Source organism: Geosmithia morbida, assembly GCF_012550715.1.
Source record: "Geosmithia morbida isolate 1262 chromosome Unknown scaffold_5, whole genome shotgun sequence".
NCBI classification, from domain to species: Eukaryota; Fungi; Ascomycota; class Sordariomycetes; order Hypocreales; family Bionectriaceae; genus Geosmithia; species Geosmithia morbida.
Window position 1 is genome coordinate 60,069 of NW_023336192.1, and position 22,834 is coordinate 82,902.

Below are 22,834 nucleotides of genomic sequence, written 5' to 3' on the forward strand. Positions count from 1 at the left end.
CAATAACAGCAGGGAGCATCACCTTCAACATTTACATGTTGCTTCGGTGGCCCTGACCGAGTATGAACAAGCATACAAAAGGGCATCCATCGTAAGATTCGATTTTCCTGAGGACGGAAAGGGGAAAGGAACAGAAATATGGCAGTTTCAGTGGACAGTCTGGTCATGGAGGGTGCAGAAGTGATGCCTCGAGGTGACCGTCAGGCTTCGGCAGGCCTCTCTTCGGGCTCCTTTCAGGCCCGTTCAGGCCCGTTCAGGCCCGTTCAGGCCTTAGGCTTTAGGTTGCCGTCATCGATTCTTCCGTCGTTGATCGCCGCACTGATCATCTCCCAGGCCTCTGCGGCGTAACGGGGGCGCTTTTTTTGCCCCTAGAAGCCACCTACTGCTGCTGCCTGTCTGCTCCAGTTCCAGTCCATCCGCCATCCATGCGTTCTACCGCACTGAATTCCACTGTACAGGCACCGTTATAATCACATGTGCTATTCCCGCTGTAGTCACTGGCACACACCACTGCCACTACGATGAGAGGTTTTTAGAGGAGATAAAAAAGGATCGGAAAATTAATATTAGCCCTCGCCCTACCTCCTCCGCTCGCGGGTCTCTCATCCTCTCCTCCCCATCTTACCACCTTTCAAACTTTGACGTCCATATCCCCTCACAAACGCACCGCTCACGCTCACCTACGTCAAACGTCTCTACGAACGATTCGACTTCCCGCTGAGATCTACAGTAAAAACCTGTTCGTCTCTCCGAAATCCGCGTCTTGACATCATGCCTTCGAAACAGTGGGGTAAGCCATCTTTTTTTGTGTGCCCCAGATCAGACTTTCCCATCAATAGCGAGCGACAACAGGACGGCTAGCAGACGACAGCACATACACATATACACTCGCACACGCGCACACGCGCGCACACAGTCGTCATGTCATCAAGGCATATACGTCATGTTTTCTTCTCATGTCGCGCGACTGTGGGGTTCTTCTGCTGCGCGAATCCCTGGATACCGCACACGCCTTTCTATTGATGGGATGTATATCCGCCCTGTGCCTTGCATCTAGCTGACCGCTTTTCGTGCCATGCGTGCAGACGAGGAGGGTAGCGAGTCCGGCGACTCAGCTCCCCAGTCACCCCGTGTGGCTGCCGCCGCCACCGTCCGCCGCCGCCAGTTTGACGATGAGGAGGATGACGGCGACGTGAGTCTTTTCTGCCCCCGCCCCCGCCCCCGCCACACTAGACTCCTCCCTCACAAGGAGGAGCAGGGAAGAAGGTGAAGACAAGGACTGACATGGAGATGACTAGGTCCTCGACTCTTGGGATGCCGGCGAGGATTCCGAGGCAGAGCGCGAGAAGCAGCGCAAGGCTGCCGAGGCGAAGGCCAAGGCCGATGCCGAAGCTGCTGCCGCTAAGAAGGCCAAGGCCGAGCGTATCGCGAAGAACAAGGCTGCCAAGGCCAAAGCTGAGGCTGAAGCCGAGGCTCGGGCCCTGGCCGAACTCCAGGCCAACGCCGCCATCGCCGCCGAGACCGACAGCCAGCGTCGTGCGCGCATGGCCGCCGCCGAGAAGGAGGCCGACCTCGACCACGCCGCCGACCTGTTCGGCGAGGTGGGCATCAAGAGCGGCCGCAAGGCCCCCACCGCCGGAGTCGCCGTCCCCGTCGGGCCGAAGGACTCGGCTGGTAACACGGTCAACATTGGTGCCCTGTCCATCTTCAACCCCACCACCAAGGCCCAGTTTGAGCAGCTGCGCAACACCATCGGTCCCCTCATCGTCGCCCACTCCAAGAAGCCCCAGTACGCCCTCTTCCTTCAGGACTTCGTCAAGCAGCTCGCTTCGGAGCTTCCCAGTGACCAGGTCAAGAAAGTCGCCAGCAGCCTGACCACGCTGAGCAACGAGAAACTCAAGGCCGAGAAGGCCGCCGAAAAGGGCGGCAAGAAGAGCAAGGCTGCCAAGACCAAGACGTCCCTCGTCACCGGCCGTGCCAATCAGGATATTGGCACCTACGACGACGACGACTACGCCGACGATGACTTTATGTGAAGCGCTTGACGAGAAGAAGGAAACTCACCACCCCCTCAAAAGGTCGATTCTTCTCTTTTTTTCTTTTTTCTTCATTGTTTCGAAGCACTGCCTCCAAGACCCCACCGTCCCTTCACCATCCATTCCCCTCTTACATGGATATGGCTGGATGACACTCGGTGGGCTCACCTCCCCTTTCCAAATGGGGCCAAGTCCAAGTCAACATGCACACGTGCTGGTAGGCGAGACTTGGGCCTCGCCTTTCGCCTCCCCCATTTAGTCTATATATACCCGGGGGAAACGTGCTAAACGCCGGGGTCGTCTGCACTTTTAGAGAGTCGGGAGCCATAGATGGCGCAAGCGACCCGTTGAGTGAGAGGCATGTCGGGAGAGCGCAAAATCATCAACGACAAAGGAGAAAGAGGGGCTTATGTGCTCTCCCGCCATACAAACCGGGTCGTTTCACCTCCGGTAATATTGCGCAGCAGTGCTCATTTGCGGTCAGGAACATAAAAGGAGTCGGGATGATTTCTCGTTTTTTTTTGCTTTGTTTTGCTGTCTTTCCTGCTTTCCAAGGCCCTCATTTTGTTCATCATGAACCAATTTCGAGCGAGTCAGTTTCTAGCCCAGGTTATAATGCACATTCACAATCGATCTTGCACACATTCTCTTGATTCATCTCACCTCGTGACTCACGACCATTGTTCCAGCATGCATCACGCAAAGGCTTTTTTTACACATGAAAAAAAAACATGGGGGTATCAATTATATGTATGCTCCCCAAGTCGTCTGTGAGAGTGAAGATGTTGTGTTGACATGAACCGCCGAACGCCATGCAGAACAATCAGATATGAAGAAGAATACGCCTGATGTACTAACATAATGAAAAGAGAAGAACAAAACATAACCATCTCCTCCGTTGTAAAAGAAAAACACCCCCATTAACCCATGCGCCATGCTCCTAAGATATATTTTGAAGAAAAAGAAAGTTGGGCAGGTTGTTCTTTCGTCTATCATTTGTTTCGTTGTTGTACAAGTCGTGTCTCTGCCTTGGAACCCGTGGTGGTGAACCGAAATACAGACCAAAATCAAAAAAAGTAGAAGGGTGGTTAGAGAAATGGCAAAAAAAAAAGGGTATTAGACAACATTGCCTGCCATTCCCATGAATAAAGCATGAATAGCAAGAGACAGTGTCCAGATCCCCACCTTCTTGAACCTGCGCACTCGGCTCTGCTGGTCCTCAATGTCTCGCGCAAAGGCGTCATACGTAGCGGCTGACATGTCGTTCATCAGGCCGCAGTCGTGGACCGTCCAGCTGCCGTCAAAGTCGCTCGCGCGCTTGACGATGCGGCATGTGATAGGTATGTACGTCTTCTTGGCGTTGATGTAGGCGACAATGGGGCGGACGAGGGCCTGGTTGACGTAGGTGAGGTCCTTTGTGAAGAGGGGGACTGCGGCCTTGACGTCGTTTAGGTGAATCCTCAGGTCCATGAGGAGGTAACGGCGGTCGTGGTCATTGACCTTTTCATCCCCATCCTGGTCGTGCTCCTGTTGGTCGTGCTCCAATTGATGCTGCAGCTGATACTCGGCATCAACGTCGATTACTTCGGAAAGATGGCCAGACCGCGCTAGGTCTAGTGTTGTTATGTCGCTGGTGTTGGCGCTGTCGTCGTTGCTGATGTTGCTGTTGCTGTTGATGTTGACCTTGCGGACAAATGTGTGGCGATTGGCGATCACCACCTCCTCTAGTTGGTCGTAGAAATCAGACACGACCTTTGTGATGCTCTCATCCGACTCGGCAGGTAAGGCAATGTCGGCCACGATGTCGACGTTGCCCTCGTAGATCCAGCCAAAGGGGCCCTCGACACCGTTGTTTAGATGGTCAATCTGCAGCCCGTCGATGCGCAGCCGGCTAAACTTCTTCCACGCGTCGGCCTCGCCGAAGCCGTGCGATGCACCAGAACCCGTGACGGTACCATGGACCTGCTTCGGGTGGATGGTGAAGAGAGACCCATCGTACGAGCCAGACATGTGGTTGGCTGAAAGGAAGTCGTAGAATAGCCACTGCTTGCGAAGGCGCGGCAGCTCGCACGAGTAGATGCTCACCGAGAAGGGCCGGAAGTTGGACGGCTGGTGGATCGTCAACAACAGGTCCTCGAGCTTGAACGACTCGATTTCAAAGTCTCCGGGCTGATGAGTGTGACGGTATGAGAAGGGGTCGATCCACTCCTTTGGCCAGTGCACCGATGTCCGGTCAACGACACCACGCACGCCCTTGACCTCGACGTCTTTGAGAAGGCCCTTGCCGTTCCACCAATTGAGGGACGACAGCGTCACGTTGACCGTGGCGATGGTCACATCAAACTGCGTGTAGTTGCCGTCGTCCTCCTCGTATATCGAGTCGTCATTGTCGTTGTTGTGGGCATTTTCCCGTGCTGCCGCAACAGCCGCTGCATCCGTGGACCCCTTGCTTACAGAAGACTCCCTCTGTCCCGGTCGGCGTGAGACGAAGACGTTGCGGAAGGAAATGACGCCGTCTCCCCACTTTGGGACGATAGCCGACTCGAAGATTACGGTGATGCCGGCGGACTGCGTCAAGTAATCACCGATCCATCGCGCCAGGGTTTCTGTGATATCGCGAGTTAGTATTGTGAACAAAGAAGGCCTATCACAGAGGCGGGGCTACTCACCTTGGGCTAGGACGGTATTTATAGATAGGATGACGAGCGAGAAGAAAGTCGTCGTTCCAACCAGAACCCACAGCAGGTGACCCAGCATAACCCAGGATAAGAAGGCACCCCATTCATCGGCGTTCCACGGCCGCATGGACCGAATAGACATCCACTTAAACCGGACTTTGAGCCTCTGTCGGAAATTGGTCGCAGCAGCGAGAAGCTCCTCCTTGGATGGCCGATGTGGTATCCGCGGAAGGTACTTGGACATAGACGTCGTCAAGGACTCTGCTTCAGGTTCCGGGCTTGGCTTGCCCTCTGCAGGGGCAAGGTTAGTTTTCAACTGGGAGGGAGACCGGCCTTCGCCATCGCGTCCATGGTCTTCCGCGCCTTCTTGGTCTGGTCGTGTGCTTGGCCGAACATGTTTGCTGGATGTAGGGCCTTTCGAGGTATTACTATATGTTCGTAGCTGACGTAGGATGCGTGCCGTAGGTAGAGTTCCCGATGAGAATGAAAAGTCGTTCCGAAATATGGCTAACGGAGAGGAAAATGGCCGTTGGGCCACCGGTTGCAGGCCGCCAAGGCGCCCGCGGGTTGTGACCCCCGGTGGGAACGCCGAGAAAGAGGACGACCGGTTTACATTACAGTAGAGGTGATATGGAGTCGTTGCTGATGGAGGATGTGTTGGCTGTGAGGAAAAGAGGCGAAATGAAGGGTTGCTGAGGGTCTTCTTGGTAAGGGTTGTTGCATGGCTGGATTTCGGCAAGACGGATGCTATCAACCATGACGAAGTAGCTTTAGACATGTTTCCGGACCATGGCGCCCAAGGGTGTTTTCAGATGTGCCACCAAAAGAGAAGCTGGAAGGAAGAAGGCACAAGTCGGGACGGCGTTTGATGATGCAAAACGTAAAATTTCTCCTGAGTCACTCGACAAGGAACCAAGAGTTTAGCCACGCTGATGCAGTATACTGTATTACAGAAAAAGTTCCCCATGACGCGCACGGGAAGTGGATGCTGCTGGCTGAGTATTGGACCAATAGATAAGTTTTGATAAGATACCACAAATTTTCGACTTGGGCCTCCAGTTTAATAGTTTTAGTCGGCGGGTGGCAGAAAGTCGACGATTTTTTGAAGAAAAAAAATTGACGATATCCTTTTTCTTCCTTTATCATTGTTGCATCTTCATTTTACTCGACAACGACCCATACGGCGGAGCATCCAAATTTTCGAGTAGAATTCAAGAAGATTCTTACCCCCCAAGGCCTCCCAACTATCCGTCATGCCTGCTCCCACGGCCCTGAAGCAGGCTGAGGAAGCTCCGCTTCCGATCGAAGTCGACTCGATGATGCCCGATGGTATGAAGGCGGACCAAAAACAAAGATACCACCATACCATACGGGCTAACATGACCTACTAGACAACGGAAATGACCAGACCGATTTTGTCCTGGGATCAACCAATATGGATGCGTCCGAGATGGACGCCGTTCTTGAGCCCGTCAAAGATACCAACGAGGACATGAAGATGGATGAAGAGGGTCGTCCGCAGTTTGCACCCGCCAGGGATATCGTGGGTTTATATCCTTCGTCTCATAAGTCATATATGTGCTTCAACTAACACGGAAGAAAAAAGGACCCTGTCACGCGAGTCGAGACACGAAAGATCCCCGTGCCGCCCCATCGCATGACACCCCTCAAGCAGGCCTGGAGCTCCATCTACCCGCCGCTGGTTGAGCACTTGAAGCTTCAGTGCCGCATGAACATCAAACGGAAGACGGTTGAGCTGAGGACTTCCAAGCACACAGCCGACTCGGGAGCTCTACAGAAGGGCGAGGATTTTGTCAAGGCCTTCACGCTGGGCTTCGACGTCGACGACGCTATCGCCCTGCTCCGTCTAGACGACCTGTACATTGAGACGTTCGAGATCAAGGACGTCCGTACTATGCACGGTGACAGCCAGTCGCGCGCTATTGGTCGCATCGCCGGAAAGGATGGAAAGACCAAGTTCGCCATCGAGAACGCCAGCAGGACGAGAATCGTCCTTGCTGACGCCAAGATTCACATCCTCGGTGGTTTTAAGAACATCCACATGGCCAGAGAGTCGGTCGTCAGCCTGATTCTCGGTAAGCCGCCTGGAAAGGTGTATGGAAACCTCAGGACGGTGTCGGCGCGCATGAAGGAGCGCTTCTAGACAAAGTGACGACTCTATCAATGATGATGGGTAGCTGAAGGATATGAGGTGTTTTTTTTTTATTTCTTTGTTCTTTTTCCAACGCTGGCGTTTGGGTGGGGAGTTTTACACATACACTTGCTTCTTCCATCTGGTATCATCTGTTTTTTCAAGTAAATCGCCGGTAATGGCCAACACAAAAAGTCATTCACGAAACACAGAAATTGAAAACATGACAGCATGCTACACATGTAAAAAATGTTAAAGTCAGAATGGTGGGGGTGAAGAGGGGCAGTATATTGTGATTGCGTGCCACAAGGGTCCCACCACCAACAAACAGTCAGTACTATTATCGTACTATCATATGATAATGCCCAGCAGTACGAGAAGTAATAATAGTACCATCATCGTAGAGTTATCTCCGCGACACTAGCATTAACGCTCCTCTTCCAGTGACCACTTTCCATAAAAATCAATACTCATACACTACCGCGCCATTTCTAGTACTGATACATGTAATCTGTAGACAATGCTGAGCCACCCGTTGACTCGTACGAGGCCAATGCGGCACAGCCACAGAATCTAACGTTACTGTTCACAGTCCACGAGCTTACGCTATATGGACCGGAAGCGGTAGTAAGTATGCTTGAACAAAAGTAGGACTTCTACTATTACTGGTACGAAGAGAGGTAAAAAAGACGGGAATAGAAAAAATCATTCAAGGTAGGTCGCGACTCACGAGGTTGGATAGGGACATAGCATACGCACTTCTTAAACGTGACAAGAAATTACAATCACCGTCTGACAGGACTCCAGAGACGTGCGGCGGCTGTTTCAGTGGACTTCGGCTGTTTCAGTGGACTTCGGCTGTTGTGGGGGGTGTCAGCCGCCTGGAGGTTCACCTAGAAGCTAGAGCCTAATACTTGTGGGAGTTAGAGGGAGCCCCCTGGAACAGTTGGAAGCACGGCCAGCGGGTCTGGCGAAACGCTTAGGGGGCCGGAGTTGTCTGGGGAGCCTGGAGGGGCCCTGGCTTGCATTCGCCACACCTGAATTTAGAACTGGAGCCCCTACCAAGTAAAAAGCCCCTCCCCTCTTGAAGGGGTTCATCTACTCCCGACCTCCCACCGCAACATCATATCCTGGGTTGCACACACGAACGCTCCCTCCATTACACGCACAATCCACCCTCGGGGATAGTATTTCCAAGGGATATAACAACTCGACACAGACTGTATCTTACAACCGCCCAGCATGAAGAAGTTCGGCTTTGGCAAGAAGGGCGAGGAGGGCGAAGACGCCAACCGAGGCGCCCTCTTTGGCCGCAAGAAGTCGTCATCCTCGCAGTCCGACAACCCATATGCCAAGGGAGGAAACGACCCGTACGCCGATCCCAACTACCAGAAGATGACTCCTTATCAGAAGGCCAAGGCCGGCGTTGAACATGGCGCACCGCCCGGAGGCCCGGCTGGTGGCAGCTCGTACGGTGGACAGCCTGCCCAGCCTTCGGGCTACAGCGCCAGCCAATACGGATCAGGGGGTGGCTACGGGTCCAACCGCTACGAGAAGAGCCCAGCCCAGGACCCATACAGCTCGCCAGCTCCCGGGGCTAGAGGCCCCGGAGGGTACGGCGGCCTGGGCCGTCTGGACAGCGAGACCGACGACAACCGTGACGCGCTCTTTGCGGGGGCGCAGCAGCGTCAGGCGCAGAGGCCCGACCAAGGAGCTCCGCCGCCAGCATACTCGCAGAGCGGCAGTGGCACGGCCGCCGAAGCGGGCGGTTACGAAGGCTATGGGGAACAGCGCGAGCTGACGGCTGAGGAGGAGGAAGAGCAGGAGTACCAGGCCATCCTTGCGGAGAAGCGCAAGTTGCAGCAGGAAAGTGCAGGATCGGTGAACCGGTCGGTGCAGATGGCCAGGCAGGCCAACGAGGTCGCTCAGGCGACGCTGGCCCGTCTGGGCGCCCAGGGCGAGCGCCTTCAGAATACGGAGCAGCACCTCAACATGGCGGCGAACCAGAACAAGATTGCGCAGGACAGGGCCGCCGAGCTCAAGACACTCAACCGCAGTATGTGGGCCGTCCACGTCAGCAACCCGTTCACATCCAAGCAGCGTCAGCAGAGGGCCGATGATGAGGTGATGGCACGCCACCGCGCTGAGCGCGCCCAGCGTGAGGAGACGCGCCGCGATGCCTACCAGGCCAACCAGCGCATGGAGGGTAACTTCAAGGAGCTCAACCAGACGACCGCTCAAATGCAGCGCCAGAGGACGGGCAAAAAGGACTACGGCAAGTTCAACCTTGACGACGAGGACGACGAGGCCCGCGAGCTCGAGGACCAGATTGACGAGGGCATCGATGAGCTCGGCAACCAGGTCCGCATGATGAACATGGTTGGCCGTGCCATCGGTAGAGAGGTCGACGCCCAGAACTCACAGATTGAGCGCATCTCTGCTAAGGTAAGATTTCCACGGCATCGACGCATTACGAACTTACGGACACTGACACTTTCTTCAGAGCGACGCTGTCGACGACCAGACGAGAATGAACAGGGAGCGCCTCGCCCGTATCAAATAGAGGGAAAGCTTTGCATGTTCAAGTTTTTGGAACATATGAAACTGTCGGAAGGCCTTTCATTCAGAAGCAGCAGCGTCAATATTTTGATTTGGGATTATCATCAACCACTTTTATATTCTATCCCGGGAGTTGGGTGTCCTCTTGTTTTTAACCTCTCTGGGATACAATGTAGGCTTAGTCATATCCGAGCATTTACTTAATTGACAACTGGATACACCAAACTGTCTATTCTGTCTCTCTCATGATTCTCTCTACTATATAAGACCTACTAAAATCCGTCTGTTTCTGCCCATCGTTTTATAGAACAAGGCGAAAAGTACATGTGAAACTTAGGTATCAAGTGTGTAACGAATTAGAAATGTTACGGGAGATCCCAGCAAGCAGGAAGGAAAGACCTTTGATTATTATTGTTGATATCAAGCTCAGTAGTAAAATTGGTTTCCAACCTCGCAGCCAGCCCTCTTCTCTTTCCATCTCTTATTTCTTTATTTCTATTTTCTATTTTCCATTCTCTAGGGAGGTGCATGACAAATGCGAAGTGTAGGGTCGCTCTTGCCATAGCTGGCTGATGTAAGGTAGGCGACGCGTGAGCGCCTGCCCAGGCAAAAATTTTTTATGCAGCGCTCCTTCCCCATACACTTTCACGTGGGTTCATACTTGATAATCAAATAACACCAACATCCAATACTAGCAATGGGCCCCCGAACTAAGCCTCCGTTGAAACGGAGCAAGAAAGAAAAGAAAGATCCCAATATCATAACTTTTTCCAACGGAAAGACTCTGTCGCTGGAAGCATATCTCGCCAACCCAAAACCCAAGCCGTCGCCTGCATCTGCTCAGCCGCCTACTGAGCCGTCGTCGGCTGAGGCAACCTCAACCCTGGGCACTACTTCCAAGGATCCTGCCGAGGAGGTGAAGCTCAAGGTCAAGGAACAGGCACCTAAACGAAAATGGGACGACAGGAAAAGCAAAGACGATGAGAAGAAGAGCCACGAGGGGGTCAAGCCTAGACCTCAGAAGGACCCCAAAACCTGGCAACGGCATTGCAAACCGGAACAGAGAAACACCGATGACAAGGGCCTTCTTAAGGAACGTCAGAAGCTTCCGATTGCACAGAACCGTGGCGACATCCAAAAGGCCGTTCAAGATTCGGATGTCCTGCTCCTTGTTGGTGAGACTGGCTCAGGAAAGAGTACCCAGGTGCCCCAGTTCCTATATAAGGAGCCATGGTGCCAACGCCAAAGCGTCAAACTGGAGTCTGGAAGAGAGGTGTCAGTCGGCGGCATGATTGCCATCACGCAACCTCGCCGTGTGGCTGCTACAACATTGGCAAATCGCGTGGCACGTGAGGCAGGGACACCGCTCAAAAACGGCAGTGGTCGTCAGGAAGGGGCCGTGGGGTACTCCGTGAGATTTGATCACAACGTTCCTCGAGGGACAAGAATCAAATTTCTTACCGAGGGCATGCTGCTTCAAGAGCTTCTGCAGGACCCCAACCTGCGGGACTACAGCGCTATCATCGTCGATGAGATCCACGAGAGGAGTCTGGATGTCGACCTTCTCGTCGGCTTTCTTAAACAGATTGTGGCCAGCAACAAAGAGGGACGAGGAGGTATCCCGCTCAAGGTCATCATCATGAGTGCGACGGCTGATGTGGATGTCATCAAGGGCTTTTTCAGCGACATTTCCCCTGCGGGCCAGCAGGAGGATGCGGTTCAGGTCCTTCGGATCAAGGGACGACAGTTTCCTGTCGAGACTATCCACGAGCGGGAGCCCGTGGCAGACATCACTGATGCACTTGTGGATACTGTGATGAAGATTCACACGCAGGAGCAGTTTCCCGGCGACATTCTCGGATTCCTCGTTGGCCAGGAGGGGATTGAGGAGGCCCAGAAGTTGATTGAGGAGCGGGCATCAGCGCTCCCCTCTAATGTGCCAAAGATCAAGGTGGTGCCCTTGTTCGGGCAGATGTCCAACGAGGCGCAACGAGAAGCTTTCATGCCCGCCAAGACGCACTTCACGCGCAAGGTGGTGCTGGCGACAAACATTGCCGAAACATCAGTCACGGTACCGGGTGTCCGGTATGTAGTTGATGGCGGAAAGGCGAAGGTCAAGAAGTATCGAGCACAGCTGGGCATGGAATCACTGCTACCCAAGCCCATCTCCCAGTCGTCAGCCGTGCAGCGGAGGGGTCGAGCCGGCCGTGAGGGGCCGGGAAAGTGTTTCAGGCTATATACCGAGGAAGGGTTCAAGGGGCTTCGCGAGGTTGATGTACCCGAGATTCTGCGTACCGACGTGACTGGAGCGGTGCTTACCATGAAGGCTCGAGGCGTGCAAGACATTCTCAACTTTCCATTGATCGATTCGCCGGACCTCGAGGCAATGCAAAAAGCCATGTTGCACCTGCATTTCCTGGGGGCTGTGGACGAGAAGGGTGCCATCACGACAATGGGTGAGAAGATGGCAAGACTACCCGTCCCTGTACCTCTGGCAGCCGTGCTGTTTTGGGCTTCCAAGCCGCAATTTGACTGCGTACTTGAAGCCGTCGACATCATCTCGTGCATCACGTCTGGCGGTGACTTGTTTGTGCACCTCCAATCAGAGGAGCAGCAGGAGGAGATGGAGGAAGCGCGCAAGGAGCTCAAGCGCCGCGAGGGCGACATCATCACATATCTGACGACGATGCAGAGATACGCGTCGGAGAATGCGGACCGCACAGACTGGTGCAAGAAACGGGGCATCAACGGGCGCAATATGAAACTCGCTCTCAGCATCCGGAGGCAGCTGCGCAGCATGTGCGTCAACAATGGACTCCTCACCGAGGCGCCCCCGGCCGACCCGCAGCCGTTTGAGCCCATCTCACCAGAGAGGGCTGAGGCAGTGATCAAGTGCTTCCTTCGGGGCTTCGCCAACAAGACGGCGGTGCTGCAGCCAGACGGAAGCTACAGCACGACGGAGGGGAAGCACACAGTGTCGATACACCCGTCGAGCGTGTTGCATGGGAAGAAGAAGGAGGCCATCATGTTTCTGGAACACGTTTATACACAAAAGAATTACGGAAAGAAGGTGAGCGCCATCCAGGCGTCTTGGATTCTCGAACCATACGAGGAACGGTACAATTCATTCACGCGATAGCCAGTCTTTCTTATAGCATATAAATATCTTGATCTATGATGTGCAATAATGCACCTACTACTACTAGTCTACAGAAAACGGTGATCTTCTCTCCCTCTACAAAGCGTAGTATACATGGTAAACGATGATGAGCATGGTCTACGATTCCGACTCCCCTTCCCCGCGATTCTGAATAGCCTGCATCAGCTCGTACAGCTGGTGAACTTGCTCATCTGTAAAGGGTCAGTAATTCTGTACTGGCTGTTTTTGGGGGGGAGGACAAAATTTCGGGGAAAAAAAGAAATAAAGAACGAAAGAGAAAAATAAACTCACCACTCAACTTCTGCAGCTTTCCCTCCTCAATCTTTTCGCCCTTCCACGAGTCTCCCTCCACCTTTTGAGCGTAGAGCTGCCACTCTGTGAGAAAGCCAATCTGGAGCGACGGTTTTGTCAGCATGTCCACTTTGGACGGAGAAGGGTAAGAGAAAAGGAGAGAGAGAGGCAGAGAAAAAGGAGGAGGAGGAGGAGATGTGTTTGGAAGAGAAAAGTTGCATACCAGATGTGCGGGATTGTCAACCTTGCGATGAGCCCTGAACTCGGCCTTGATGTACTCGTCTCCCAGGAGGCGCATCTCACTGGGGAGATGCTTGCGATGGGCGCGCAGTAACCGACGGTACAGGGGGATGGGGGGGAGAAGAGCCATGGGTGTGGGACGGAGACCCCGAGGGGTAGCGGCGGCCGCTAGCCTAGTTATTGAGGGGTGCATCGTTGTTGTTTTTGGCCTTTTTCCGGAATGAGTTGAGTCGAGAGTCGTGGTGAGTGAGTGAGTGAGTGAGTGTATCTTCAGGATGAAAACCCGAGGTACCAATACACATTATGGAGGGTTGATGGCGGGCCAAATCGTACAGTATCCATGTACAGTATATGTACTGTATATCCATGTACAGGTGATGATGAGAAGAGGAGGGAACAAAGCGGTCGTACTTGCATGTTGATATATAAATATATATATGTATATGACGAGGGGAATATATCAGAGGCCTCTGTTATTGGAAAGATATCCTCCATGAATCCATCCTTGCAATATTACCACCAAGCGGTAATAGTCGCCAGCATCCCGCTCGAATTTTCGACCCCACCACAAACTTGCCTTCTCGACAGTTAGAGCCAACACCCCAAGCAGAAGGGAGGGTAAGAAGTAGGTCCTCTCCACAAAGCCCTCCATGTCATTCTCCTTTGGATTCTCAGGCGAAGACATCGACACGAGCCTGTCTCCCGAGGTTCCGGCTCCCGCTGTCCCCGTCGCCGCCGCGGCAGCGGCAAACAGTGCCTTCCCGGTCCAAGGAAAACCCCAGCTCCCGCCAACCCACCACCCGCTCCCATCGCTGCTATCTCAGCTCCCCTCCAAGATAGCCTACTCAAGTCTAGATGTAAAGATAGACGGCTCACCGTCTCCTGTGCGCATCCCCCGTAGAGAGCTGTGGGATGTGCGCGTGCAGCTGATGGCCGAGGCCGAGGGCGAGGGGGTGGAGGGACTGGGCGAGCATGATGTCAAGACGGGCGTGTACGAGGGTGGATTCAAGAGTTGGGAGAGCAGCGTCGATCTGGTCAAGGTTCTTGCCGCGCAGGACATCTCATCCACCACATCGCCCATGCGTGTCATCGAGGTATAACACACACACACACACACTCTCTCTCTCTCTCTCTCTCTCTCGTTCTCAGAGAGGAACATGTTCATACTGACTGACAGAACCAGCTTGGATGCGGAACTGCTCTCCCCTCACTCGCCATATTCCAATGGGCCATATCCTCCCGCTCACCGGCCAACTCCAATCCACACCCACTCAGCTTTGTCCTGGCCGACTACAACCCTTCTGTCCTGCAACTCGTCACCCTGCCCAACCTGATTCTCTGCTGGGCTGTCTCATGCCGTTCCACGACGCCCGCCCTGTCGGTGGCCTTTTCTGATGACGGCGACGACGGTAAAGACGGCGGGGAACTCGACCTTGACCCCCCCGTCGTCGAGGCCTTCCAGACTTTCCTGGCCGCCGCCAACATTCAGCTGTCCTTCGTGTCGGGCTCTTGGTCTCCCGAGTTTGTCCAGATCATCTACGGAGATGACACAGCAGGCAGCAGCGGCAGCAGTGGGACCAGCACGCTCATCCTGGGTGCAGAGACTATTTATTCTCCCTTCGCCCTGCGGGCATTCACGGATACCGTGCTCGACATGCTCCGACGCGAGCGTACCGCCAACGCCCAGGCTTCTGCCCTCGTTGGCGCTAAGCGCCTGTACTTTGGTGTGGGGGGGTCGCTGGATGACTTCGTTGCTGCTGCTCAGGAGAAGGGTGCTGATGTCGTCCAGCTCAGCGAGGAGGCTGAGGGTGTGAGGCGAGGGGTTGTCCGATGCTCGCTGCCCACATGACGCGGCACCGTGGGAAGAAACAAAGCAGAACAGAATATAGAGAGAAGAAAAGCTATGAACGTATCACTTTCTGCACGGTGAAATGTAGATGAGGGAAACCATAACGTGACGTGTGGTATCGATTTCTGACCCGACACCTGTGAGCTTTCAAGCTTGTGAATCATACCTCCTGTTCAGACGCCGCGAGGTATACCCGTCCTCGTAATCGAAATCCAGGGCTTGCTAAACTAGAATAATCATAAAATGTACAGTCTCATCATACAGCTGGTCGTGCTTCCTCACTTGGTTTTGCGTCCAAACTTCTCCGCACAGACAGGACAGTACCAGGTCCCGTTGGGCTCGCTCTTGAGACTAACGCATGACCAGTGGAACCACTCGTACGGGCAATCGTCGTTGTCGCATGCGACCATGTCGCCGTAGCTGACATTGTGGCATAAGCAGTACTTTTTGTCATCGCTTCCGTCCTCTTCCTCCTCCTCAACGTCCATCATGGTCTCATCCCCCTCGGTGTCCTTAGTTCCGCCTGTTGGTGTGGCCCGCGACCGACCATCGACGTCCTCGTTCTCGCTTCCGCTAACGGCATCCGACAGATCGCTATCTGCCGTTGACGCCGGCGAGTTCCTGTTTGAAGCTTTCTTCACCCGCGACAGCGAAGACTTCGGCGGCTTCTTGCGCCCGGTGCTAGAGGGTGTCCCGCGCCTCGACCCGGGGCCCGCGGTTCCCTTGACCGACGTGGCCCTAGGGCCGGCACTACCTGCTCTGACGACGCCACTCGGACTAGGAGAGGCAACACCTTTGGGTGTGCCAGGCCCCAGCGACGAGTGCCTTGCCAGGCCGCTGGATGTGGACAAGACGGGGTTGAGTCCCGAGCCTGCACGTCCTCCCCGCTTCGATGCCGGCCCTGCCGAGTTCTCCCGCTGTTGGCGGTTGACAATCATGCTGACTGCGGGGGTGGCAGGCGCCGACGAGGCATGATGCTGCTGTGTGTTCTGTTGGTTCTGTGCGTTGCGCACTTGGGCGTGGCTGGGGAGACGGGCGAGGGTCGGATTCGACGAGGTGACGGGAGGGCCGGCGGCGGCGGCAGGGCCGCTGACGCTGATGGTGCTCGCCGTGCTTATCGGCTGGACGGCCGGGGCCGCGACGTTGGCGGCGCTGGGGCGGACCAGCGAGGGTATCTCGTCGGGGTTGTTGAAGCCAGGCTCGCTGCGGTCGTAGAGTCCCTTAATCTGTATGTCGAGAGCCCGGAGATGCTTGTCCATGACAAGGGAAAGCTTCTGGGTCAGGGCAATCTTGTCCCTCTGTATCTCATCGGCACGGGCAAAATTCTCTCGGATCTGGGCGCGGAGCGTATCTTCCTTTGGATTCGGCTCGTGGCTGCCGTTTGTCTTGATCCATTTTTGGATCTTGGCATCGCGATCATCGATGATGCGCGTGCACTCGTTGAACTGGCGATCCTTTTCGGTGATTTCCTCGTGGACGAAGCGAATCTCCTCGGGGAGATTCTGTACCCGGTTGATCCAGTCATCGAGGATGACCCCGGGGTCAACACTCTCAACCTGGGGCATCCCCCTGACAAAGTCAATGGACAAGTCGTCCCTAGGCATAATGGTTATTAATATGGCGTCTTCCCTTCGATAGTATGCCGTCGAATGCAAGGGTCGTCAGAGGAACAACACAGGTTACCGCGTTGGACCGCGTTTTGTTTGCTCGGTTCTCTTCGACCAACCAGCCCACAAAGGGTGGGGAGTGGATGAAGGCGAGGAAGCGCGTAGATAGAAAGACGACAGGAACGATGCTCAAAGATGTGAAGAGGTGTGTGGGTGGTTGATAGCTGGACAAAAAAAAAGAGACCAAGTCCCCGCAGCGTGTTGAATCGCCAGGGTTAATTGGCTGCTGTCGTTGACATAAACAGGGCCAGCCAAGAAAGCCAGCTAGAGGTGAGGCCCTGCGGAGTATGGAGCAGTAATACTACTCGTAGTACTACTCGCATTATTATGCAGAGGCAATGACCCCGCCTTGGAACTCGCTGCGCTCTCGAGCCAGCCCTGTGCGCCAAGGAAAAGACACAGGAGTAGAGGGGTCAAGAGAGGCGTATATGTGGGATGCAAGGGGGAAGGCAGTATGTAATGGCAACAGACATGTATGCTGTGTAGAAGAAAATCCAGGAAAATAGACACGGGAGGAGCGCAGACAAGAGGGTGACTCGATGAATTGACGCGGCTCACCTCGATTCTGTGGATAAGAGTAATACAGAGTATCGGTAATACTCCGTACTCGTATTGCTATGTGTTAGGTAGTGCAAAAAGTGGTCTCTCTGGCTTGGCCCTGGTGGCGTGAAGGCTCTGTCTGGCTGGGAGGGGTTAATGCCTGCTCTGACAGCTGGTAGCAGGGGCCCGGGAGATGATGCCGTTGACGAGATGTCAAGAGCGATACAGATACCAGGTCAAGGTAAGGGTTTGAGTGGTGATGACGATGATAAGGAAGCTGAAGGCTAAAGAGGTTGCTTCTGAGGGTTTGACCGCTTTCTACATTCGTTTTGCCGGGTCTTTGCATCGCTCCTTCTCTCCATTTGGTCGTTTTCACGGGCAAATCATCAGTCATCAGTCATCAGTCATCAATCATCTAAAGGTTGAAGACGGTTAGCGTATCCCCGTCCCTCCGTACTTTGGTACCGTGTGCTTTGTAAATCTGTACGTACTTTTTTCCCTTTTTTTCCCCTTTTTTTTTTGGTCCATGAGTGGTAATAATAGAATGTACGAGTATCCCATGTCTACCCGTTTCTCAGGATCGACATAAACACACATCTCTTTCAACTCTCACTACCTCCCTCACACTCAACGACCTAGCATTCCGTCACTGTCGCAATACATTAATTACCGACACAAGGTTTCCACGTCACTATTATCAAGGCCATATTCACCCTCACGACCTGTCTCCCACGTATTCCTCAGCCGCCGGGTCCCTCATCATCACACAAATCTCACTAGCGACGGGTCCCGACTCAACCGGCGCATCTTGAGAGAGAGGAAGCGAACAGGCCGATCCATAGCAAACCTATCTAATACTGGTTCCTTGGTAAAGGGCGTCGCGCCTCTATCATGGACGCCGACGCGTACAGGTATCGGGCGCCAAAGCCTAACTACATGCCTCACAAGCCAGACATTGACCGCAATGAGATTGTCGAGGAGTATAGCCCGCTGGGGCTGGCGGGCGAGATGGACGACGCCAAGTTCTTTGCCAAGTGCCAGCGCTACGCCGAGAAGGCGGGCGTGACTCGACCCAAGGGATACAATGTGTCGTTCCATTGCAACCCGGAGATGGAAAAGCACCACTTTGGCCAGACGCACCCCATGAAGCCGTGGCGGCTGACCCTGTCCAAGAGTCTCATTTACTCGTACGGCATGTCGTTTGCCATGGACAACTACATCTCGCGCGCTGCCACGTACGAGGAGCTGGCATCGTTCCACTCGACCGACTACCTCGACTTCCTCGGCACGGTGCTGCCAGAGCCGGTGCCGCGCGATCTGGAGAACTCGACCCTGGACCTCAAGTTCAACCTGGGCGGATCCGACTGCCCGCTCTTCGACGGTCTGTACGACTACTGCTCGTTATCGGCGGGCGGCGCGCTGGATGCGGCGCGCAAGATCTGCTCCAAGCAGTCGGACATCGCCGTCGCCTGGGGCGGCGGGCTGCACCACGCCAAAAAAGCCGAGGCGTCGGGGTTCTGCTACATCAACGACATCGTCATCGCGATCCTGCAGCTGCTGCGGTACTATCCGCGCGTGCTGTACCTGGACATTGACGTGCACCACGGCGATGGCGTGGAGGAGGCCTTCTTCTCGACGGACCGCGTCATGACGGTGTCGTTCCACAAGTACGACCCCAACAACTTCTTCCCGGGCACGGGGTCCCTCGACGACAACGGCCCCAAGTCGGAGCACAACCCCGGGTCGCACCACGCCTTCAACGTCCCCCTCAATGATGGCATCACCGACGAGCAGTACGACAACCTCTTCAACACGGTCGTCGGCAAAATCGTCGAGAAGTTCCGCCCGGGCGCCATCGCCCTCCAGTGCGGCGCCGACTCCCTGGCCGGCGACCGTCTCGGCCGCTTCAACCTGCAGGTCCAGGGCCACGGCGCCTGCGTCGCCTTCTGCAAGCGGATGAACATACCCCTCATCCTCTTCGGCGGCGGCGGCTACACGCCCCGCAACGTCGCCCGCGCCTGGACCTACGAGACCAGCATCGCCATCAACCACAGCGCCAAGCTCGACCCCATCCTGCCCCTGCATGCCCCCTGGAGGGACCACTTCCGCCACGACACCCTCTTCCCCACCCTCGAGCAGACCCTGGGCGAACCCCGTCAGAACAGAAACACCCAGAAGCGCCTACAGGACATTGTCCAGCACGTCACGGAGCAGCTGCGGTACGTGCAGGCCGCCCCCAGCGTCCAGTTTCAGATCATACCTCCCGACCTGGCCGGTATACGGGACGATGTCGAGGAGAGGCTGAAGGAGGAGAAGGAGGAGAAGAGGGACGAAATTCGACGCGTGCGCGAGGCCGCCGTCGGGACACCCATGGAGTTTTAAGTTTTCCTCTTGATATTGAAGCCAACAAATTGTATTTTTTTTTGTGCTCTGCTCTTTTCTCGGAGCAAGGACTCCCATACTACTAGTAGTGGCGGAAACGAGCTTGGATGAAAGCACCTGCATCGACACTCTACTCAACCATTGGAGGTTCTAGAAACAAACCAATCATGACTGGACGAGATGGTTTGAAATAATATTTGATGAATTGACTTGTATGAGAATGCACAGTATACACGAGTGTCCAAGAACGAGAAAAAAGATTCATACCCTCAAGGACAAATGCATACATGCATACATACACACACACATATACATATGTATATATATATATATATATATATATATATATTCAAATATAAAATTAGAAAACCACTTTCTTGAAGAAGAAAAAAAACAAAGCAATATCCAATTTCCTTTCTTTCTTTTGCACTCCTTTAATATAACGCCATGAAGAGAGACAGATGGAATAGAAGATGATCAAGCCCGCGAGTGGATCCTACGCAGTTGGACGGAGACGAAGGCGACGAGGGTAGTGCCGATGACGAGACCCAGGGTGAGAAGCATGAGGTTGACCGGGACGGGATCCCCGCGGAAGGTGTTGTGGAAGAGGAGGTCGAGGGCGGACTGGGAGAGGTTGAGCAGGCCGGAGAGGCAGATGATGAGGCCGTAGACGGTGCCAAAGGTGCGGAAGCCAAAGACCTTGGCGGTGTAGTCGGAGACGGCGGTGTAGTAAAAGGGGCGGTAGACGACGAAGAGGAGGATGTTGGCGTAGGCGGCCCACACGTACGGCAGGACGCCGAGGACGCCGATGACGGCGGCGAAGCTGACCAGGGCGGACAGCACCGTCACGGTAGACGTGTTGTCGAGCACGATGCCGATGAGGGGGATGGCGACGAGCCCACCCACAGGCAGGGCCACGTCGAAGAAGGTGTTCACCTGCGCGGCCAACTCGCCGTCGCCCAGGAGGGACTCGTACTGCGGGTAGATGGTGGCGACGAAGTAGTTTATGCGCGTCATCTGCACGACGGTGAACAGGCAGATGAGGATGAACCAGGGCGAGGTGACCTGCTCGACGACCGTCTTGTCGTGCATGATGCCCCACACTCCAGAGGTGACGTTCTTGCGCTCCTCGGCGTCGAGCTGCTCGTCTCCCCTGGTGGATCCGAGCAGGGACTCGATCTCGTCAATCACGGTGGCCTCGTCGTTGAACCTGCGCTGACGCTGCTGGTGCTGCTGGTGCTGCTGCCGCCGCTCATCCTGCAGGAGCGCCGTCTCCTCGTTGACCTGATCGTCGTATGCCGAGGAAGAGTGGTGCTGCACCTCCTCGACCATGTCGACCAGCTCCCCGACCGTCTTGTAAGACTTGGCCGGCATGAGCGTGACCTGGGCGACGACCACAAAGGCCGGCACGACGAGGTAGACGAGGAAGAAGCGGTGGTGGTCGAACGCGCCGCGGGTGGCGTCGTACACGAGCCGGTAGATTAGGAATATCGCGCTCGAAGAGTCGAAGGCGCCCGTCAGCAGGGCCAGGATCAGGCCCGACTGCCGGGGGAAGGCGTTGGACAGCTGGAAGGACGAGATGAAGGTGAAGGGCCCGCCCAGGGCGAGGAGCAGGTACCCCAGCAGGAAGCCGTCAAACGCCAGGTGCTGGGCGTACGATAGGAGGAGGGCGCCCGAGGCGAGGAAGACGCTGCCCACCAGGCCGCAGACGCGGGGGCCGAAGCGGTCGAGGATGGCGCCCACGGGGAGGGCGGCTACGTTGGTGCCGACGGCGGCCACGGTGAACATGAGGTTGAGGTGGATCTCGACGCAGGTGCTGTTGTCGTCTCCGGGACACTGGTCGCGATATGCCCCCTCCCGCTTCAGGACCGGCTTGATGGCCGCGTAGCCGAAGACTATACCTGCGGCGAAGAGGCACCACGTTACGGCGGCGGCGATTTGTGCTGTTCGTGACACGCAGAGCGAGGTCAATATCACTCACTACTCCGCACGTAACACAGACAGGGCTCGTAGATGGATAGATGGATAGAGAGAGAGAGAGAGAGAGAGTACTTACCTATCCTCTTCCATACCGGCACCTCGAACGCACCGACGGCATCGCTCTCAACAAAGGCAGGCGGAGCTAGCACCGGAGCGTGGTCTCGGACATCAGTCGCCTTACCCAGCTCGGGCTGCGACGGGTCCCACGGCTGAGGGAGAGGGTTGAAGCTCAGTCGTCGCGGACGGTGGCCGGCATCGCTGGCTCGGCGGACATGATGGTCTGTGAGTGTTTCGATGCTGGCGACTCGATGGAAAGACATTGCTGCTGCTGCTGCTGCTGCTGCTGCTGCTGCTGCTGTTGCTGCGTCTACCAACTACAGCCTCATAAGATAATAATGACGTTGGAGGATATGTGATGATGGGTGGTTGGAGGTTTTGACGACGATGAAGTGCGGCACTGCAGCCGGACACGGCGGAATGAAGGGCTGAGGAAGGATCACAGAATTGATCGTGTGAGTGAGGGGAAAATAGGTTTACCGCATGGTGGGTGACGGAATTTATGCCATCATGTTGTCATGGGAGCTGCATACATCCTACTATACTGTACGAGTAGTGAGTGGTATTTATTAATACTACAGGTACCTAGCAATACCAAGGTACTGATGCAGATTGCAGTACGCGGGGAACAAGAAGAGAGACAGAAGATCCGAGGCCAAGACAGAAGAGAAAAAAAAAGAAGAAAAAAGAGAGTCTAGAGATGGCGGGAAAAGTGGATAGCGCTATCCTATCGGCGGGGGGGGGGGTGGGGKTGGGGKTGTTACGATGATACAGGGAAAGAAGAGGAGAAGAAAGAAGGGAAGAAAAAGAAATGCTGTATAACCTGGTGCGCCCATGTAGTAGTGACCCATGTTCGAACCTTTTTTTTTTTTTTTTTTTTTTGGAAATGCTTCTCTCTTTCTCTCTCCCTTCCCCATCTGATCTCTTCTTCGGACATGTGGTTCGTTCACTCTGATATACGCCTGTGAGAAACGCCAGATCTCAATTGATCATCTTGATTGGAGAATTACTGTAATGCCACACTGTGTCCCTCTTGAGACCACCTTATGAGCTCATGTCTCAACTGAGCCGTCCGCGGTACCATGACGGACATGCATGGACGGAGAAGGAAGAAAAAAACTTTTTCTCGTGTTTTTGCCTCTCTACTATTTCCTCCTGCATATCCATACCGGTATTTCTCATTTCCGACCTCGCTACTCTCGAGACTCTCGCAGTTTTCTAAAGGGTCTCCTCCCCCCCCCCC

The 22,834-nt window shown here is 54.7% G+C and overlaps 10 protein-coding genes across 10 annotated transcripts; 6 read left to right on the forward strand and 4 right to left on the reverse strand.

The window, feature by feature from the left end:
- Positions 1 to 1,075: 1,075 nt before the first annotated feature.
- On the forward strand, positions 1,076 to 2,036 carry GMORB2_6027 (translation initiation factor 3 subunit J; the record flags this gene model as incomplete). The annotated part of the gene is made up of 2 exons (XM_035467997.1): positions 1,076 to 1,192; positions 1,299 to 2,036. The coding sequence occupies 2 exons, from the start codon at positions 1,076 to 1,078 to the stop codon at positions 2,034 to 2,036; spliced, it is 855 nt and encodes a 284-aa protein (XP_035321978.1).
- Positions 2,037 to 3,152: 1,116 nt separating this feature from the next.
- On the reverse strand, positions 3,153 to 5,472 carry GMORB2_6028 (mitochondrial distribution and morphology protein 31; the record flags this gene model as incomplete). The annotated part of the gene is made up of 3 exons (XM_035467998.1): positions 3,153 to 4,642; positions 4,706 to 5,142; positions 5,333 to 5,472. The coding sequence occupies 3 exons, from the start codon at positions 5,470 to 5,472 to the stop codon at positions 3,153 to 3,155; spliced, it is 2,067 nt and encodes a 688-aa protein (XP_035321979.1).
- Positions 5,473 to 5,967: 495 nt separating this feature from the next.
- Positions 5,968 to 6,878, forward strand: GMORB2_6029 (RNA-binding protein PNO1; the record flags this gene model as incomplete). The annotated part of the gene is made up of 3 exons (XM_035467999.1): positions 5,968 to 6,043; positions 6,106 to 6,257; positions 6,321 to 6,878. 3 exons carry the CDS (start codon positions 5,968 to 5,970, stop codon positions 6,876 to 6,878), a joined length of 786 nt encoding a protein of 261 aa, XP_035321980.1.
- Positions 6,879 to 8,108: 1,230 nt separating this feature from the next.
- GMORB2_6030 (protein transport protein SEC9) lies at positions 8,109 to 9,429 on the forward strand (the record flags this gene model as incomplete). Its single annotated transcript, XM_035468000.1, has 2 exons — positions 8,109 to 9,311; positions 9,370 to 9,429. 2 exons carry the CDS (start codon positions 8,109 to 8,111, stop codon positions 9,427 to 9,429), a joined length of 1,263 nt encoding a protein of 420 aa, XP_035321981.1.
- Positions 9,430 to 10,122: 693 nt separating this feature from the next.
- Positions 10,123 to 12,564, forward strand: GMORB2_6031 (ATP-dependent RNA helicase DHR2; the record flags this gene model as incomplete). The annotated part of the gene is made up of 1 exon (XM_035468001.1): positions 10,123 to 12,564. The coding sequence occupies one exon, from the start codon at positions 10,123 to 10,125 to the stop codon at positions 12,562 to 12,564; it is 2,442 nt and encodes an 813-aa protein (XP_035321982.1).
- Positions 12,565 to 12,702: 138 nt separating this feature from the next.
- On the reverse strand, positions 12,703 to 13,309 carry GMORB2_6032 (regulatory protein; the record flags this gene model as incomplete). The annotated part of the gene is made up of 2 exons (XM_035468002.1): positions 12,703 to 12,776; positions 12,877 to 13,309. The coding sequence occupies 2 exons, from the start codon at positions 13,307 to 13,309 to the stop codon at positions 12,703 to 12,705; spliced, it is 507 nt and encodes a 168-aa protein (XP_035321983.1).
- Positions 13,310 to 13,766: 457 nt separating this feature from the next.
- GMORB2_6033 (protein-histidine N-methyltransferase) lies at positions 13,767 to 14,965 on the forward strand (the record flags this gene model as incomplete). The annotated part of the gene is made up of 2 exons (XM_035468003.1): positions 13,767 to 14,210; positions 14,294 to 14,965. The coding sequence occupies 2 exons, from the start codon at positions 13,767 to 13,769 to the stop codon at positions 14,963 to 14,965; spliced, it is 1,116 nt and encodes a 371-aa protein (XP_035321984.1).
- Positions 14,966 to 15,243: 278 nt separating this feature from the next.
- GMORB2_6034 (inhibitor of growth protein 3) lies at positions 15,244 to 16,569 on the reverse strand (the record flags this gene model as incomplete). Its single annotated transcript, XM_035468004.1, has 1 exon — positions 15,244 to 16,569. The coding sequence occupies one exon, from the start codon at positions 16,567 to 16,569 to the stop codon at positions 15,244 to 15,246; it is 1,326 nt and encodes a 441-aa protein (XP_035321985.1).
- Positions 16,570 to 18,063: 1,494 nt separating this feature from the next.
- Positions 18,064 to 19,554, forward strand: GMORB2_6035 (histone deacetylase HOS2; the record flags this gene model as incomplete). Its single annotated transcript, XM_035468005.1, has 1 exon — positions 18,064 to 19,554. One exon carries the CDS (start codon positions 18,064 to 18,066, stop codon positions 19,552 to 19,554), a length of 1,491 nt encoding a protein of 496 aa, XP_035321986.1.
- A 477-nt stretch (positions 19,555 to 20,031) lies between these two features.
- Positions 20,032 to 21,854, reverse strand: GMORB2_6036 (Major Facilitator Superfamily; the record flags this gene model as incomplete). The annotated part of the gene is made up of 2 exons (XM_035468006.1): positions 20,032 to 21,497; positions 21,611 to 21,854. The coding sequence occupies 2 exons, from the start codon at positions 21,852 to 21,854 to the stop codon at positions 20,032 to 20,034; spliced, it is 1,710 nt and encodes a 569-aa protein (XP_035321987.1).
- Positions 21,855 to 22,834: the final 980 nt, after the last annotated feature.